The sequence below is a fragment of the Sphaeramia orbicularis genome, chromosome 13 (genome assembly GCF_902148855.1).
Source record: "Sphaeramia orbicularis chromosome 13, fSphaOr1.1, whole genome shotgun sequence".
NCBI classification, from domain to species: Eukaryota; Metazoa; Chordata; class Actinopteri; order Kurtiformes; family Apogonidae; genus Sphaeramia; species Sphaeramia orbicularis.
Genome location: NC_043969.1, coordinates 7068212 through 7085562, shown reverse-complemented (window position 1 = coordinate 7085562; position 17351 = coordinate 7068212). Strand labels below are relative to the sequence as shown.

Below are 17351 nucleotides of genomic sequence, written 5' to 3'. Positions count from 1 at the left end.
GTCCTTGGAAAGTTGTAGTTAATGACCAATACTAATTCTAGTCCTAACTCGAACCTAATCTACCTTTAACCCCAAAGGAAAGTCTCAATCCTCAAAAAACATTTAAAGTCGTGTTTATTTGGCCAAAGTGTGGAAAAAATAACAAAATACATATCCATGCAAAAGCAGACAAAAGTACCAGAGGAAGTAATAAAAACTCAAAGTCCGTTGATGAGTTGGTATTTATTTTTCAAATTTATTGTTCAGATCTCTAGTATTTTGTCTTAGTGTGTTGGCATAATGATACATTGGTTTGGTGCATACAGTAAGTCAGGAGTGATAACAGAAGTGCATCTGTATGTTAGGATTTGGTTTGAATAAAGCTTATACACTGAGGAATCTTAACATTTAAGTGGTGCTGGGAAACTTTTACACTTGGCCAGAGTGCTGTCGTCAGCCAACAACAAAAGCTCTGCTCTGACAGGCTAACAGTCAAGGAGGTATTTTTCTCATAATCCCCGCACTAATCTGGTGTATTGCTATCTGACAAGGCACATAAACAGGTGAACAAACAATACTTGAAGCTTTTTCTTCCTCCTCAAATGTTTCACATAATCAAACCTTACTTGGCTTGAGTCTCTCATTTATTACACAGAACACAAAGTGTACATACACATTTGCCTCCCAAAAAAACCAAACAAAAAACATTCATAACTGACATAATAATATCATAAAATCATACAACACAGAATCACTTATAAATCAACAGGGTCACTTCTTTGGCTAACAGAGATTAAGTGCAATAGCACAGTCCTGCCTCAGGTATTATTGCACCCGTCAGGCAGAGAAAGTCATGGAGCGACATCTGGAATAACAAAAACAGAGCTTCTCTCTAAGTTTAACACAACTGTCATAGTTTGGTCTCACCTGTTAGGTATGATCAGAGCTAACAGAAAAGGCTCTTAACCTGGGCATTGTCATATCTTAAGTACAATGCAATAATATTTTAATAATTACCTGTGTTTTTCAGCCCTGACAAGAGCAAGAAATCTTTCTTGAGTCAAGGGGTTGCTTCAACAGTTTCAGAAATTCACTGGTATGCTGTTTTTGTGCAGAGAGCAAGATTGAGTAGATAGACTTCTCTCATAACAATATGGCTACAGCTAGCAAACAGCTTAGCTTAGCAGAAAGAGAGCACAAAAAAGTCATTATAGACAGTATTGCATTAAACCCAATAAAAACACATTTTTCATACAGGTCTTTACCCATGCTTAAAAAATGAGAAATCATATGCTAAACAAAAATTTAAAGGTGATTCTTTTGACAAATTCAGAGAAATCTCAGATTTCTCTTTATGCCAAGTTATCTTGCTAACTGCTAGCTGTAGCCTCATCCTGCTATGACAGATTATTGCTATTGAGTTCCCCCTAAAAAATAACCATTTCTTTAAAAAGGTCAGTGTGAGATGTCAAACATTTAGATAACATACAGCACAACCAAAATTGACTCCTACACGATCAACAAAATGGATTTAGTCTCATATTCTGGTCTTAATGATGTTTTAAAACTGTACAAGTTCACAGACGGAAAATTTTCTCTAAGAAATCCAACACTCAGGTAATAGTTGAGTCTGGAGAAAAAAAACAGAGGCAATGAGGGGAAAAAAAACTGATGAAATGTAGCCGCCTACACAAAGCAATGCTGGGGCTTTCAGTCATGTCAGAGCATGTTGCAAGTTTTCTGAACAGGAGCTGCAAGTTTGATATACTGTACAGTGATTTCTATTAACAGAATGTTTTCATGTTATCAGTTTTTGGATCCACTATTATGGATAAATTAGTCAATAGAAAGGCACAAGCACCTGGCGTCAGGGCAGATCAATGCTGCATCCATTCATCTTTCTTTGCTCTTTCTTTTGCCTTTTCCTCACATTCTTCAGTTCTTTCATTTTGACTGCACATTCTTCTTACATAATTTAGTGATTGCCTCATGATTAGCTCCCTTACTAAATCTGCCTCAAACTACATATAAGCAGTACTATACCCAACAGTTCCATCTCATTTGGTGAAAAGTTGTTCCTCCTCATCCCTGATCCTCTCAACAGAATGCCTACATACCGACAGCTTTGTTCTAGACACCTCCATGCTTCAATAACAAGCAAGCAGCCCCAGTTAGAAAATAGTAGTATGAGGAGCACAATTGTGCCTATTACAAAGCAGAAAAAAAGGCAGCAGGCAACAACTAACCCTGATTTTCATCAACAACAATCCCCTTCTTATTGTTGTCTCCAATTCTGTCATGTCCCTCATGGTTTTCTTGGTCATGTTTCCAAATAAAGCACAATTAACATGCAGGGTGCAAGAAAAGTGCACCAGCATATTTGTTATTCCTTGGCCTTATATATAAAATCAGAATATTCAAACAGCAACAGTATTAATCCCAAAAATATAATATAGAAACATAAATATATCAATTAGTTTTGCTGGATTTAAAAAAAAAAAAAAATTAATTGGAAGCTCATGTCAGCTGTGTAAGGACAGCTGGCATCTGATTGGCTTAGGCAGAGCGGGGTCTGCGGTCATGTGATTGGAGGATGGGAGAGGTTAGGAGGACATAGGTCCTGGTGTGTGTGGTCAGAGTGGCCATCATCTGGAGTTCAGTCTGGGAGCCGTCTACGAGAAGAAAACAACACCACATTAGAGGTCAAAACGGTGATCTGAAATTTTCCTACAAGATGTCATTGTGAGTTAGAAAACATTAACAAGAAGTTATGCATCTTTCTGGTCATATTTCAGTCACAATAAAGTAGTTTTGGTGGTTTAAAGTTTTTGTATGGTGGAGTTTTTGATATAAAAGTTTTTCACTCTGACTATTTTATTGTTATATATTAACCTTGATAAAAAAAAAATCACACCATTATATCTTAAAAAGCATCTTCACTGCAGCTGAAAGTCAGGGTTTTGCTGCCCTCCACTGGTTTAATTCAACTGTACATCAGGGTGGATGTCAACCAATAATGATTATTTTAAGGCAGATGAGAAAGATAATTTGGAGCAGGAAAAAAAGCAGATTATTCAGGTGATATCAACCCATCCCATAAAAAAATCCAAAAACTGTAGGTACTGATGGAAATGCAACATCTTTGACTTCATTAGAAACTGAATAACTGCTGAACTGATCATTTAAGTCAATATAATAAATAAACTGAATGAATTAATGCAAAAAAAATTTGGGTTTCTGAATATAAACCATGTTAAAACAATTAAATGACCACACTGATTAATCAGCTATGTAAGTACTCTGTGATAACTTGGGGAAATGGGGCTATGGAAAAGCACTCTTCAACCTGGTTTTACATGAGACTTGAGTTTCCCTGTAGTGTCTATCAGCTATTTGAAACACCGGTAGCATCGTCCAACTAAAACAATTCAACTATCAACACAGGAAGTCACTGCAACATAAATTATGCTACTTAATCAACTGTATTTGGTCATTTACTGTACTTTAACATCACTGTCCCGTGTTTGATTATTTGGAGTACACTGTTTGTATTTTCAAGTAAAAATGTCATGCATTAATATCAGCCATAATGCTAGGTGGAAATATTCAGTAACAACCAGCCTGTGTTGCAGGTTGCAGTGTGATTTTATGTGATGACTTGTATGTAAATCTTGACTTTAAAAGTAGGCTAAACTTAACCCAAAAAGTCCCACAGCTATGTTGGAGGCAACTTCCAAATACATTTTTCCTCAGTCAATCAACCAATCAGGCAATCAATCAAATTTTATTTATATAGCGCCAAATATAACTTAAGTTATCTTATGACACTTTACATATAGAGCTGGTCGAAACCAAACTCTTAGGCCTCTAGATTCTGCTCTACATTTAACTTTTTTTAAATGATATATTCTTATATTATATTTTGTATTTTTGCATGATTCAGTGAAAATCAGGTATTTTCCTATATTTAATTTACTGATTATATAGGTGTTCATAATGCTCAGACTAAATTCAAAAGTTATTATGACAAAAATGAGAAGAAAAGGTGAAGAAAAAGTGACTTTTTCAGCAAAATATATCATTAACTGATAATAAAAACAAGCGTCTCTGTTTCCTGTCATTTGGGAAACTACATGAGTTTTACTGGTGAATCAATACTGCAGAAGATTTCCATGTTCACTACGGAGCCTTTGAACATCCAAATGGGTCAAATATGATGACTATGAAAAGCTGAGAAACTGTATTTTACTTCCATTATTTACATGTACTGATAGAATTAAAGGTTCAACAGTTATTGAACATTTTAGATCAGGAGATGCTGTTGGATGATGGCGAATGTTTGGATCTTTAAGGGTTAAACTATTTCCAAATGTATGGCTGGAGAAATAACACCAGAATGCTGTTGGAACCTTTAAACACTACTTCAAGGCTACTGAAACAAAGTCAAAGCTATATTTATGCAGCAACTGTTTCAGAAACATCTGAAAATATTTAAGCACACTCACCACAGACAAGTGTCCGTTCTTTGCCTTGGCCACCAGTAGTTCTGATCCAGGTGTAAAGTCAATGATCCCTTCTTTCCCCTGACCCACTGTAAACTTTATACTGGAAGAGCAGGAAACACACAGTTACATACTCATAACATGTATGCACATGTGTGGCTGTTAGCATTGTGCAAAAATACAAGTAAACACTGAAAACTGTGAACATAATACAACATATAATCCAAAAAATCAGAATATGGAAAACATATATAAAGCAGAGAACAGTGATTACATACTTTATTTGAACTTTTGTATTATTGCAGACAATACAAAATGGTGAACTTAATTTCATTTGTAAATATACATCCAAGGCCTGAGATGTATTCTAAATAAAGTAGTTGTGATGGAGGAATTTAGGACGCGTAATGAGGGGAAAACCTCAAAAATTGATGCAATTTAGGTCAAACAAAGTACCCAGGAAAGTCCTAGTCCCTAAGGAGCAAAGATGAGCAGAGGATCACCCATTTACTGACAAATGTCTGAGAAAATCATTGAAAGGTTTAAAAACGATCCATCTCAGAGTGGATGGGAGTGTGTCCGAGTATAAATAACAATGGTTAACTGAAAAGGTTAAATCACTGTTTTCTGGGGGTTTTTTGTGCAATTCCTGTACCAGAGAGACCTTTTCTGATTCAGAGATGTACTTTCATTTCAGTGCTCCTCACCTGCCCTGGTTGATGTTGATGGTATTTATTTTATCGGCACAGATGGCGATTTTAGTCAAGGTCTCAATCACATGGTCGCTCTGTAGAACCACATCCCCCTGCAAGGAAACAAGCAAACAGGTATTGTGAAATTACACATGAGAATGCATGAATGTGACCTGATGATTCTGTCGTGGGTTATTATTTTAATCTGATACACTTCCTTGGCTTTACCTTCTGCTTGTTGTCATCACTGGGCACATGGAGAACAAACAGGCCATCGCTGAGAGAGCTGACTGAGATACCTACACCGGAAAGAGGACTTTAATACACTTGAACACAACAGTCTTTGATACTGTCTCGGTACCAAAGAGCAAATCCTCACAACAAACGCTGATTCTAACTGTTGCCCTCTAACCTTTCAGAGCTCCATAGTCGATGCGCTGCTTGAGTTTGGCCTCCTCTATAATAATGGCACTGCTGCTGGTGAGTAGCAGCTGGCGGGGCCGAGCCTTGTAGCCTTTCCTGTCATATTTGGTGACTGGCACTGCATACTGGGAGCAGAATGAGATAATGGTTAAACTATTATTTTCTTCGATTTGATTAAATGATTATTTGAACAGGCAAAAAAACTGTAAAAATATGAAACAAACAACTTGTCCTTTATTCCAGAAAAACAACCACAAAAAGTAAAAGGATATATTAAAAATAGCTACATAGAAATAACAACAATAACAACAGTATAAAAGCATATATAAAAATACCTATATACTGTAAAAACAAAGTCAAATTACATCTACAAACAATATGTGCACTGCAGTTTTCAACAAATTTGCATCCAACTTACTAACAACTTAGGATGTAACACACAACTTAAAAAAAATACAACTAAGTATTTTTAATGTTTTAATTATGTGAAAGCTTAAAAGTTTAAAGGAGTAAGTGATGTTTGCAATGAATAAAAGTGAGCATATAAACATTTTCTGCCTTTTTGTCCTCATCTCTTCTGAATGGGCTCTATGCACAGCCCCACTACTTCCTGAACTTAAAGTAGTTCCTTCATTTCCTGTCTTTCATTATTGGACACACTAATTAATCCAGGTGTGTCTGACCATAGTAGTCACAAGAAGAAGTAGCAGGCACACCTGGATTAATCAGTGTGTCCAATAATGAAAGACAGGAAATGAAGGAGCAACTTTAAGTTCAGGAAGCAATGGAGCTGTGCATAGAGCCCATTATGCTCTATATTGTTTGTGTTGATCCCGGTGTCATGAGCATCACAATAAGCATCCGTATGAAACACAACAGAAGAACCAATGTTTAGCAGCAGCGAAATTAAAGAAACAAAGCTTCAATTCAGAAAATTTGTAAATGAATTTTTACATTTTTTTTTTTAAAAATTGATTCAAATTGATCAATCAATTCAACTCTAGCTAAACCGTCCTGATGAAGGCTGTCACAGACACATTTACATCAAACTCTACTAACCTTCATCTTCTCGCTGCCCAGAGCCTGAAGCACTTTGGGGTTAATGTCCTCTCCATCTGTAAAAACACAAGTTTCATGGTCATATCTTAAAATCTTGAATATAAAACAATATCAGCATGTCTGCATGTTTTTTAAGACCTGTGAAAACCCATTAAGAATATTATGTAAGACTTATTTTGCATCCATACTAGATAAAACCTAAGAAGAATATGAAGGAGTTTAAAAATACTAAAAGGAAATGAATGTATTCACGCGAAACTTCTAAAGTCTAATATTCTGATTACGACCTGTAGAAACCCTGCATATAGAAAAAGCATCTGAGACTTACTGAGTCTTGTGCTGACAAACAGCTTGGACACACTCTGTGGGTAGTTGTCCTTCTTGTCCTTGAAGATCTCACTAGCAATCATCTTTTGCTCCAACTGCAAACAGAGAAATGACAACAGTGAAATAACTGAAAACTAGACACGTGACGAAAGATGTCCAATGTGGTGATGGAGGACTACTGTATAGTCACCTGATGTTTCCACTCAGGACTGATTTTCTTGCAGTAGTTCCACACCATGTTCTGCATGCACAGCTTCCGCAAATGTTCTGATGCCTAAAAATGGAGACACCAAAGAGGTCACTAAAAGATTATTATTGTTTAAAAGTAAGGAACTTGGTGGACTTGGAGCACTAAACCTTGGCTTCAAAACTAAAAATTATTAAGAATTAATATCAAGAATGCATTTATAGGTATCTCAAGAAAGGTCAAGGATTGATGACCTGTCCACCTGGGAGAAAAAAGGGCAAGGCAAGGAAAGGTCCATATTATAAATCTTGTATGGCGACATTAAGGAAACGTATAAACACTTAAACATTGATTGGGTGAGGGGGACTTCAAAAGAGATCTACAAATGTATAAGTGATTTTAACTATGGTGGTTTGATTGATTATAAACATGTGAACAACAATGAGAAAAAGACTGGATAAATGAGAAAAAGACAGGATAAATCAATCTCTGAAAAGTATAAAGACATCCGTCGGCTCATCTCTGAGCAGGCTGCCAGCCAGAGCCTTGGTTTCCTGGAGTTGTTACGTAACAATCAAAACATGACCAGTGATAAACTGCAGAGAGGATGAAACCCAGGAACACATCTTCATTGACTATTACAGAGCCAAAGCTGTTTGGATTTTTTTTTTTTTTTTTTTAAAACATTGGGTAGAGTTGCTCAATCAATTACCATTCTGTCATGTATGGACTCCTAGAAGAAAAAATGCCATCAAATAAACAAAGACTCTTCCAGTTAATAATTTGCACTGTTTCGGTAAAACTTTGGAAAACAAGAAGTGTAATGATCATTAATCAGAATCTTATAGACAGTGACACAGTGGTCAAACACATTCTGACCGAATTACATAGAAGAAGAACATTGGACAGATTACAGACACTCATGGAATATTATATACTTCTCAGTCTTTTTCTCAGATAGAATAAAAGAAGAGGGAAAAAAACCATGTGTATGTATGCATGTGTGTATGTTTGTATGTGTATATATATACATATATGTGTATGCGTGTTGATGTATGTGTATATGTATTTGCTATTGTAAACATATGTGTTTGTGCATATTTATATGTGTATAAGTGTATATAGAGATATTTAATTTTTTATTCACTATTGGGAACATGGGCAATTGTATGTATATTTTTATGAGTGGGTGTACATAAATATACATGTGCGTAAATATGTATACAGTTATTAAGTATAGATGGGTATATTTGTGTGGGGTGGGTTTAGGGCAAGAGTTTTGTAATGCTTTGTAAATCTCCTTGAATTAAATGAAGGTCTATAAAAAAAATGAAAATGGAGACAGTTTTCACTACTCATGTCTGAAAACCATTTTATCAGCTAACCAGTACATATAGTAAGTGGGTCCAATTCTGTGTTTTTTTCAAGTTCATTTCAACGACATTGACTTTGAAATGGAATATCTACAAGAAAACTACTAATGAAAAAAAAACAATTAAAAAAGGAAATAAGGAAAAAATTTCAGAAGGAGGCAGAAAGGAGAAACCCCTCTACCAGGATGAAAAGCAATATGATTGGTGCCGTATGCACATACAGATAATGTACACAGACAATATATACAATAAGGTGGTGGTAAAGAGATAATGACATCATTCCCACCAATCCACAGACAAGTAAATGCAACATGCCTGATATTCTTTAACCAAACTATGCAATTACTCAAGAGGAGTCCAGTAATCAATATTTGTTGGTACGGATGGGTATCGTTAAGGTTTTATCAATACAGCTACTCCTGTTGATACTGCTTATTGATCTTGTGCTTCTTCGGTATTCCTATCAGTTCCTTTTTTTAGGTAAGGGCTACAGTTTAAAGTATGAGTAGTTTTTTTTTTTTTTTTAATTATTCTGTATTATTTTTTTCTTAGGCTTATACAGTTCATATGATTAATATTTGATATTAATCCACATTAATTTGCATTTTTATTAGGAAAGTGCAAAAGCATTGTTTTGAACTAATCACCATCACAGATTTAGATTTTTGGTGGTGTGAAACAAATACATGTAGTTATTTACAGCGGAAGAAAATTGTCTTCCATTAATCATTCATAAGGATAAAACTGAATGCAGGACTGTCAGTATTTTGACAGTGTGGTATTTTTCTGTAGCCTCCAGATTTCTAAATCCACCTGCTCTGAATCTATGAACAGATCAGATGTTGCTCTGACCATTTCACATCTCAGTAAAACAATACCAGTCACTTTAAATCATTAACTCCTGTTCATATTTGGTTCCAGGCTATGAGCGTATAAGTACATAACAGAATAAGAACAGATAGATCAACTATGAGCTAAACATCCACTTGTGCATTTCTCTGCCCGTACTTGACAGACTTTTGCCAGGTTTTGCGACGATCACCCATGTTTTTGTCTGAATATGTAAAAACACTTGTTGCTCTGTGCCCTTGAGTGAAGCGTCCACTTGCCCCTGTAGTTCTTGGTGTACACCAGCCAATGTCTATAAGATGTCTGTGTGTTTGAGCGGCTCGAAAATGCAGTAACAGAAAGACCTACCCCACAGAGACCCAAACCCAGGTCTCATCTGGGCTGAAAATCACAAAAATGCATCACAGATGAATGTCTTAGAGACAGACTTGATAAAAATTACAACTTTTCTATTTTTATTTCTCCAGTACTGTTAGGAAAAATGAATAATGTCTGATTTCATTGATACTCTGTTCTGTAATAATTTTGCCCCTGGGCCCATTTAGTACTAAGGTACAGTACCCATCTGTATTTACAGATATAAAACTGATTTTCAATGATAGCTCATTCATGTGAATTGCTATGTTCTCCATCAGTTTTTCCCATTGCTGCTTTATGCTTTATACCACTCCTGATGCTAAAACAAAAGATGGCATTTTTGATGGCCTGTGACATCTGTCTTCCTCTTAATCCCACCGAAAAGGTTTTCATTGGTAATTTGGACTGGTTTCTTCATTTTCTTCTGAAGCTGTATGTTATAATGGTCACAACCCTTTACCCCTGATCAAATTATAATTTATATGCACATAATTGAGTTGATTTCCCACCTCAACAAGTGCAGCTGGTGGAGTTGGCCAGCTCTTGTCCAGTACATTCTTTGGCAGATTCCTGTGCAGCTTCATAAGGAACGAGTAGCGCACATAATCCAGGAAATACTCATTCTCTGGACAGCGTTCCTTATGGCGGTAGATGAAGCCCTTGATGAACCTGAGTTGGGAGAATATGTAGAATAGCTTAGACACAGATTTAAAAGTTTCACAATCAGCACAACACCACAATGTCTTTCTAATAAAACATAAGCTTTGATATTAAATTTCAGTCAAATGTCTTTGCTTTAATGATAAGATGCTCAGGTTAAGTTGTCTGAATGCAGGTTATCTCTGCATAGAGTCCTTATTTGAGGACACAGTTTGTGGATCAGGTTTGTTCTTCACAGAGTACACAGTCATACCTGCGGATAGTATCAGCAGCCTCTCGCCTGCGCTGGGCTCTCCTCCTGGCCAAGATACCTCTCCACCAGGCCTGGATGGCGATAGCTGATATAGGACATCACAAACATGATGAATCGCAAACATTTAAAATCATAAAGGCTAATGAGAGTCTGCAGACTGTCTAGAGATACTTTATAACAGTCAATGAAAAGAGGGGTAAAAATGTTCTCACCTGCAGTTTTGAGTTTTTGGAATTTGGACCTTTGGCTGTAGCCCCGCCATCCTGCCTGGAGCTTGGTAGCTTCATGGAAAGAGAAGAAGAAAAATAACAATAATTGGTAATCAGTTTGAGTGATTTAACTTCCTGATTCCAGCTTCATCAGAATATCTGAATATTGTAGTTTATTTAATGGTCCAAACACCACAAACTTGTGAATGTCACATTTATCTGACTTCATAGACAATTAATTGATCATTTGGGAGAACAATAAACAAATGAAACAACAGACACATTATTTTGCAGGCTTTGCTGTGCCATGAGCTCTCACCAAGACTGTGTTTCCTGGTCTCTAATGCATCCTCAGTAGCAAACAGGGTCTTTGGAAAACGGATGAAGATTTTTGATCTGAAAAAATTGAATCACATGTAGTTTAGTGTCATGAAAAGGCAAAAAGGAAGTGTTTTTCTGTTTTTCAGTGTAGGTCTATGTTGGTAGCTGACCTGCCCAGTTTGTACTCCTCAGGCTTGTATCCCAGGTGTTTGACCAGGATGGCCACTCCATCAGCCAGTTTGCCCTGCCAGTTAGGCCATGTGTCTGGACACAGGGACTTGTACCTAAAAGAACCCCAAAACACATGTGAGGGACAGAACTAGTGAATGTAAATCAGCTCCATGGCTGATTTATAGTCCTGTGCAACACCTTGCATTAAGAATGGACAACAGTACACAGCAAGTAAAGAAAAAGAAATGTGACTAAGTTATTTTAGTTGTTCTGGACCAGTATCAGGGGTGGACTGCAACAGAACTTTTACTTATATACTTATAATACAATACTGTACTTTTGGAAATATTTGAGTTTTTCCCTTTTAAGCAACTTTACATTTCTACTTTTACATTATTTTTTATGGCATGTTTACATTTTTCATCCCCTTCTTGTCCAACATAAACTACACTCTCCAAATGTCTATATTTTGTGTGTTTGAAGGATGAAATAATCCTTAATGGTTTGAGTTTTAAATCCTCCTCCTTCTTAAACTAAATAAACTCCTTCAAACACTCTTGGTTTAGCTAGAAATTATTAATTCACAAAGCTGAAAACAGGCCTATTTCTTTTTTTAATGACATGAGAAGGCCCCTTTTAAGAAATATGTGGTTCTCACAGAATAACAGCAACACAGTCATGATGATCTTATAGAATTACATGCTTTGCTCTGTTCTTTAAAGGTGTTGCAACATCTGTGGTAGTAAAATGTGACATACAACTTAGCTTGCAGTAAAACTTAATTGCAGTAAATTGAATCCAAAAACATCATTTGTGTAACAGTAAAACATTAACAAGAATTTCACTGTGCTGCATGGTAACGTCTTTATTTTCATATTTTCAATTCCCTTTTGCTGGATAATACTTGCATACTTGTTAAGTAAGGTCTTGAATGTAGAACTGCTCCTTCAAAACTGACTACCATCACAGTGTGGTTTTAGAATTTAGGAAAAGGATTTGAGCTCTCCCTCCCTTACTTAAGTGTACTTTACAGGTACATAAACAAAGTCAGCTGATCACCTCTGCAGGAAGACCTCGTAGCGCCGTCTGTAAGCAAAGCCTGCCCTCCTCACCCTCAGATTCTCCATCAGACCCAGATACTTGACCTGGTGACGGATCAGCACCTCATCAAACCGACCTGTGGAAAGGAGGAGGAGGAGGACAAGGAGGGGAGAGCAGGGTCAGATCAGCCAGTAGAAAAGAAATGTAAAGTCTGTTGGACAAAATGAACCAGAGAAAACCAGTAAATGCTAAGTATCAGGAGTAGGAGTGACAAAGGACAGAGAAACAGTGTGAAACAAACAAAAGGCGAACTGTGGAGACAAACAAAGGCCGACCCGATATACTGACGACCACACGGAGAGTTACGCTGCCGCCACTAATGCAGCTGCAAACAAACTGTTTGGGTTGGAATTAGCAAAAGTGGGAGATTAACATGACGTTTCTGGGGAAATATTAGCTCACTGGAGCTGTTAAGCTGCTGGTTTTATAAGAATTGTTGCATAAAGCTGACAATAAAGCTTTCAGACCTGTCACAGGGCTTCAGTTGTAATTTTTTTCTGCACAAAACAAACTTTTGTTCTTGTGCACTGTGTAGATGTAATGACTGGTTTAGCATTTTTACAATAAAAAAATAGATTCAGTTCTTAGTGAAACTGAGAAGTGACAAGAAATATTATTAACTGATTGTATCATGATTACTTCTTGAAGTTCCTTGACGTCTAATGTACCACTTTAAGGGTTAATTCTTAAAATAGTTTTATAATCTGTCTAATCCCAGCTTCTTTTTTATATACAACCCCTTTATTCAGTGAGTGATACAGTCTGTGGAGAATGTAGCATTAGTTTGTTTTTTTGTTTTCTTTTTTTGTTTTTCTTTTGTTTTGTTTTTATTGAAGCATAAGAGACACAACATCTTCCAGTCACATTAATCTGTTACATAATCCTCACAGTGTACATATTTAAAAACACATTCTCCATCAAACAAGGAATAGTGAGGCAAATACATTTCTGGTTGTCTCTGTCCCACTTCCTTAGGGATTAAAGCAGATTTATTTATTTATTTTCTTGGACATATGGAAATATGGAGATATCTAGCTTTGTAAAAGATTCAAAAGAAAAGAAAGATTACGAGCAATAGTAATAGAGAATAAAAATAAATTAAAGCTGCAAGCAGCATTGGGCGCGACCTCACACCAGGTGTTCCGCCTCCCGTGACCGTCGACACCTCAGCTCCACTCACACCTCTCTGTCCTGATACCAGCTCCCACCCTTTTGTGTCCGTCCTCCTTACATCCCTACAGAACACCAGCGACCCTTTGCTGAGACCACCATCACCTTTAAATGAGACTTTTATTTTGAAAACCCTCCTGTGCATATGTGCGTTTGTGTGAGTATGTGAGAGACAGAATCAGTTTGAAAAATGAATTGAAATTGTATGAATAATTGAGCATAAAAGTGATGATTTACCACATTTAAGGCTATTATTATGGAAAAACCCTATTGTGTGAGCATGTGTGTCTGTGAGAAAGAGTAATTTTTAATGAAGAAACATTGTACAAACAGTTGAGCGTTTGGTCTTAAAAATGAAAAGAAGTTATTTAATAGTCATTATTTATTATTTTTAATAAGGCTTTTATTTTGAAAAAACATACTATGTGTACTTTTTCCTTTGTGTGCAAATTGTCACATACCCACAATGAAATGCAACAAACCTCTGTTTATGAATATGAAGGGGGAAAAAAAGTCAGCTCCACCTGGGGATTGAACCCTGGTCCTCTGTGTGACAGTACAAAGCATTATCCACCACACTAATCAGTCACATTACTCACACAGCTCATGGGTGTCAGTGTATGATTTGTCGGGCTCAATCAGACCAACATTTTGGCATTTGTTTCATGTGTCTGTGACATTCCTACTTGCCGCTAGGGCAGTTTTTGTGTGTTTTTTAGTACATAGGTGGTGCTACAGAGTCCATTTTGGCACCCAAGGGGTTAATTTTGATATTGTATAAAACATTTTACCAGCCATGACATGTCTGCCAACTTTGGTGAGTTTTGGAGCATGTTAAGGGAGTCAAATGGCAGTTTAAAGTGGAAAAAGTATAAAAAATAAACAAATTGTAATAAATCCATAACCGTATATCCTATCTCAAAAATTTTTGCATGTGAGAACTGTGATGAGTCCCCTGAACGTATAGATATATAACATGTGGGGAAAGTGTGTCTAAAGTGAAAAATGAGTTCCAGACATCACAACTTTCCAGGCTTCTAGAAAAAAACTAAGGCAGTTCTGAAAAAGTTGCAAGATCACTTTTTTGAGAAGGGTTCACTCTATCTTTTGGTGCTATTTAGAAGTCAATACTACAAACGGTGTCAGACGAGTTAGTTTTAGAAATTTTATTTTGAAAGGCATATTGCGAACTTCCTGTTGGAGTTAGGTCAGGGGCATCAGGGTATCATTTGTAGTGCTTCATCCAACAAACATTTTGTCATTAGTTTCATGTCCCTACGACATTCCTACTGGCCACTAGGGCCGTTACCGTTTTTTTTTTTCACATAGGTGGTGCTACAGAGCACCTATGGGGTTAATTTTTACATTTTATCAAAAAATTTTTTACCAGACCTGACATGTGTGCAAAGTTTGTTGAGTTTTTGAGCATGTTTAGGGGGTCAAAATCCAGTTTAAAGTGGTGTCTGAATAATATAAAAATGAACAAAATACAATAGGGCCTTGCTTCAAGGCAAGGCCTCTCACTCAGTGAGTGAGAGGGCCTCACCTTTCTGCTCGGTCCCTAAAAATAAAAAAGGATATATTAAATCAGATAGTCTCCTTTTACACCACCAAGGTAACATTTAGCATGTGCTGTTTCACATAATTTTCCCATTTTTCCCAATATTTGACAAATATTTCTAATTCTAGATTAACAGTGAAGGTGATTTTTTCCATTTTGTAAATGTCCCAGGTTAGTCTAATCCCAGTTTCAACCTTGATTTCAGACTTTCCATTCCCAGTCACAGCTCGATGAAGCTATACCAGAAAATAAGATCCACCTTCTCCTACTGCATATAGTACAAAAGGAGGACGTTGCTTACCTGATTGCTTGGAGTCATTGGGCTTGATGCAGCGAATGTACGATGGCTCCTTGGACATGAGGATCTCCATGAGTTTCGCCAGACTTGCCTTGAACTGGGTGGCTGCCTAGAAGGGCAGACACAGAGAGCAAGAAAATAAAGAAAAGGTGGTTAAGGAGGGTGGAGGATGGGCAGGTAGAAGGATGGGAATGGAAGTTCGTCAGTGACTGAGGCGTGTGAATGCAAAAAGAAGCCCGAGATGATTACGATGAGGTAAGAAGAGCAACGCAAGCAGAGAAGTGACTGATGTGACTGGCAGCCCAGTAGAGACTAAACACTGGGCCCAGTGTGGAGGACTGGTGACGGTACTGTTCAAGTGTGTCCCTGTGTGTGTGTGTGTGTGTATATGTGTGTGTGTGTGTGTGTATATGTGTGTGTGTGTGTGTGTGTGCGCGCGCGCGGGAGGGCATTCCTCACTGAGTGGGACTCAGCAGAGAATCCCCATCAGACAGCCCACTCAACAGAGAAGAGAAAAACACACCACTGGTTGTTTGGCTGTGGGAAAGCATCTAGGGATGCATGAGAGCATCATTTATAGTGAGTAAAAAGTCAGGATGGAACACATGCAAACAATGAGATTTCTCACCGTTTCAGGGCGTTTCTTGTCACTCAGTTCCTCTCTGTCAAAACACTGGGTCAAGATCTTGTTCTCTGACATACACATAACCTACAAACACAAGGCATTTAGCATTAGACCACATCACATAATAATATAGATATAATATAATTTTGTGCTGAAAATAGACTGACCTCTTTCAAGTTTCTGAAGAGCAGGTCATTGTTCTTGTCCAAAAAGCCTGAGGAAGAGAAGATGAGTGTTTATTTTTCTATTAAGAAACACTGACCAGTTTCACTTTCATATATATTTCTATATTTACTTATTTTTTCTCAATAATATCAAATTAGATAATAAGAAAAAGAAAAATACACGAAGTGTGATATCAGTCTCAGAACTGACTGCAATTCAGAGATTCTCCTAAAGAGAAATCCCATTTTCCTTTATTTTTCCAATCACTTTCATACAGTTATTTCTTTATTCATTAATCTGACAGTATTTTTTTTTATCATTACTTTTGTCAAAGAAAATACTGCTAAAAGTCTCATAGTTTTTGACCAGATGATAGTCATGAATCCTAAATATTTCATTGATTCATGGGACAAATATATGTGAGAACCCAAGACAAACACATTTGGACATTGACTGGGGTGTTCAGAGTGTTTTCTGGGCTGATTTCTCACATTAAGACAGAACTGCTTAACTCGTTCTGTTACTAGTTGGTTTAACTTAAATATAACATAAATAACTCAAATTAATAGTGACTGTACACAACAGAAAGTGCAGTTGGCATAGTTTTGACAAAGAAATTGGTTTTGTTTATGCTAACATAATATAGATCACATTTTCTTTTTATATTTTACCAGTACTATTTAGTATTTAGCTTTGGAAATCAGTGTTGCATTCCTGACCTTTATGCCCCATTCACTCTAGCACCAAACATGGAGGAGATGAGGGCCAAGAGATCACACTAACATTGGCTCTGCTTTCATTTTGTACTTGTTTACTGTAACAATTTAAGAACAACAAAGACCATGTTGACAACTACACAAACACATACCATTGACATTGTAGTTGACCTCTCCAGCGTAATGCAGCAGTCTGAACTCATCACGGCCCATTACCTTCCGGGTCTTTCCATCAGCCAGTTTGTGACTGCAAGGAAAAGCAATGAATGAATTGACTGGACATATATTAAGTAGTTCACAGCCTGCTAACTAAAGCAAGCAACCAAATTAGTCTGAAATTTTGTAAGATAACA

General features: G+C 36.9%; 1 protein-coding gene across 2 annotated transcripts in view; it reads right to left on the bottom strand.

Annotated features, from left to right (window-relative positions):
- Positions 1–605: 605 nt before the first annotated feature.
- The window catches only part of LOC115431566 (unconventional myosin-Ic), a 101319-nt gene continuing 84573 nt past the window's right edge, over positions 606–17351 (bottom strand). For both annotated transcript variants that reach the window (XM_030152009.1, XM_030152011.1), the window contains exons 15-32: positions 17151–17245; positions 16285–16331; positions 16121–16201; positions 15496–15601; positions 12422–12539; positions 11362–11475; positions 11190–11266; positions 10874–10942; positions 10662–10746; positions 10258–10417; positions 7173–7256; positions 6984–7077; positions 6656–6711; positions 5586–5721; positions 5402–5472; positions 5189–5286; positions 4485–4584; positions 606–2651 (exon numbers count right to left, since the gene is read on the bottom strand). In XM_030152009.1, coding sequence (XP_030007869.1) covers positions 2625–2651; positions 4485–4584; positions 5189–5286; positions 5402–5472; positions 5586–5721; positions 6656–6711; positions 6984–7077; positions 7173–7256; positions 10258–10417; positions 10662–10746; positions 10874–10942; positions 11190–11266; positions 11362–11475; positions 12422–12539; positions 15496–15601; positions 16121–16201; positions 16285–16331; positions 17151–17245 — 1618 coding nt within the window. In that variant the 3' untranslated portion in view covers positions 606–2624. The remainder of the gene's footprint in view (positions 2652–4484; positions 4585–5188; positions 5287–5401; positions 5473–5585; positions 5722–6655; positions 6712–6983; positions 7078–7172; positions 7257–10257; positions 10418–10661; positions 10747–10873; positions 10943–11189; positions 11267–11361; positions 11476–12421; positions 12540–15495; positions 15602–16120; positions 16202–16284; positions 16332–17150; positions 17246–17351) is intronic.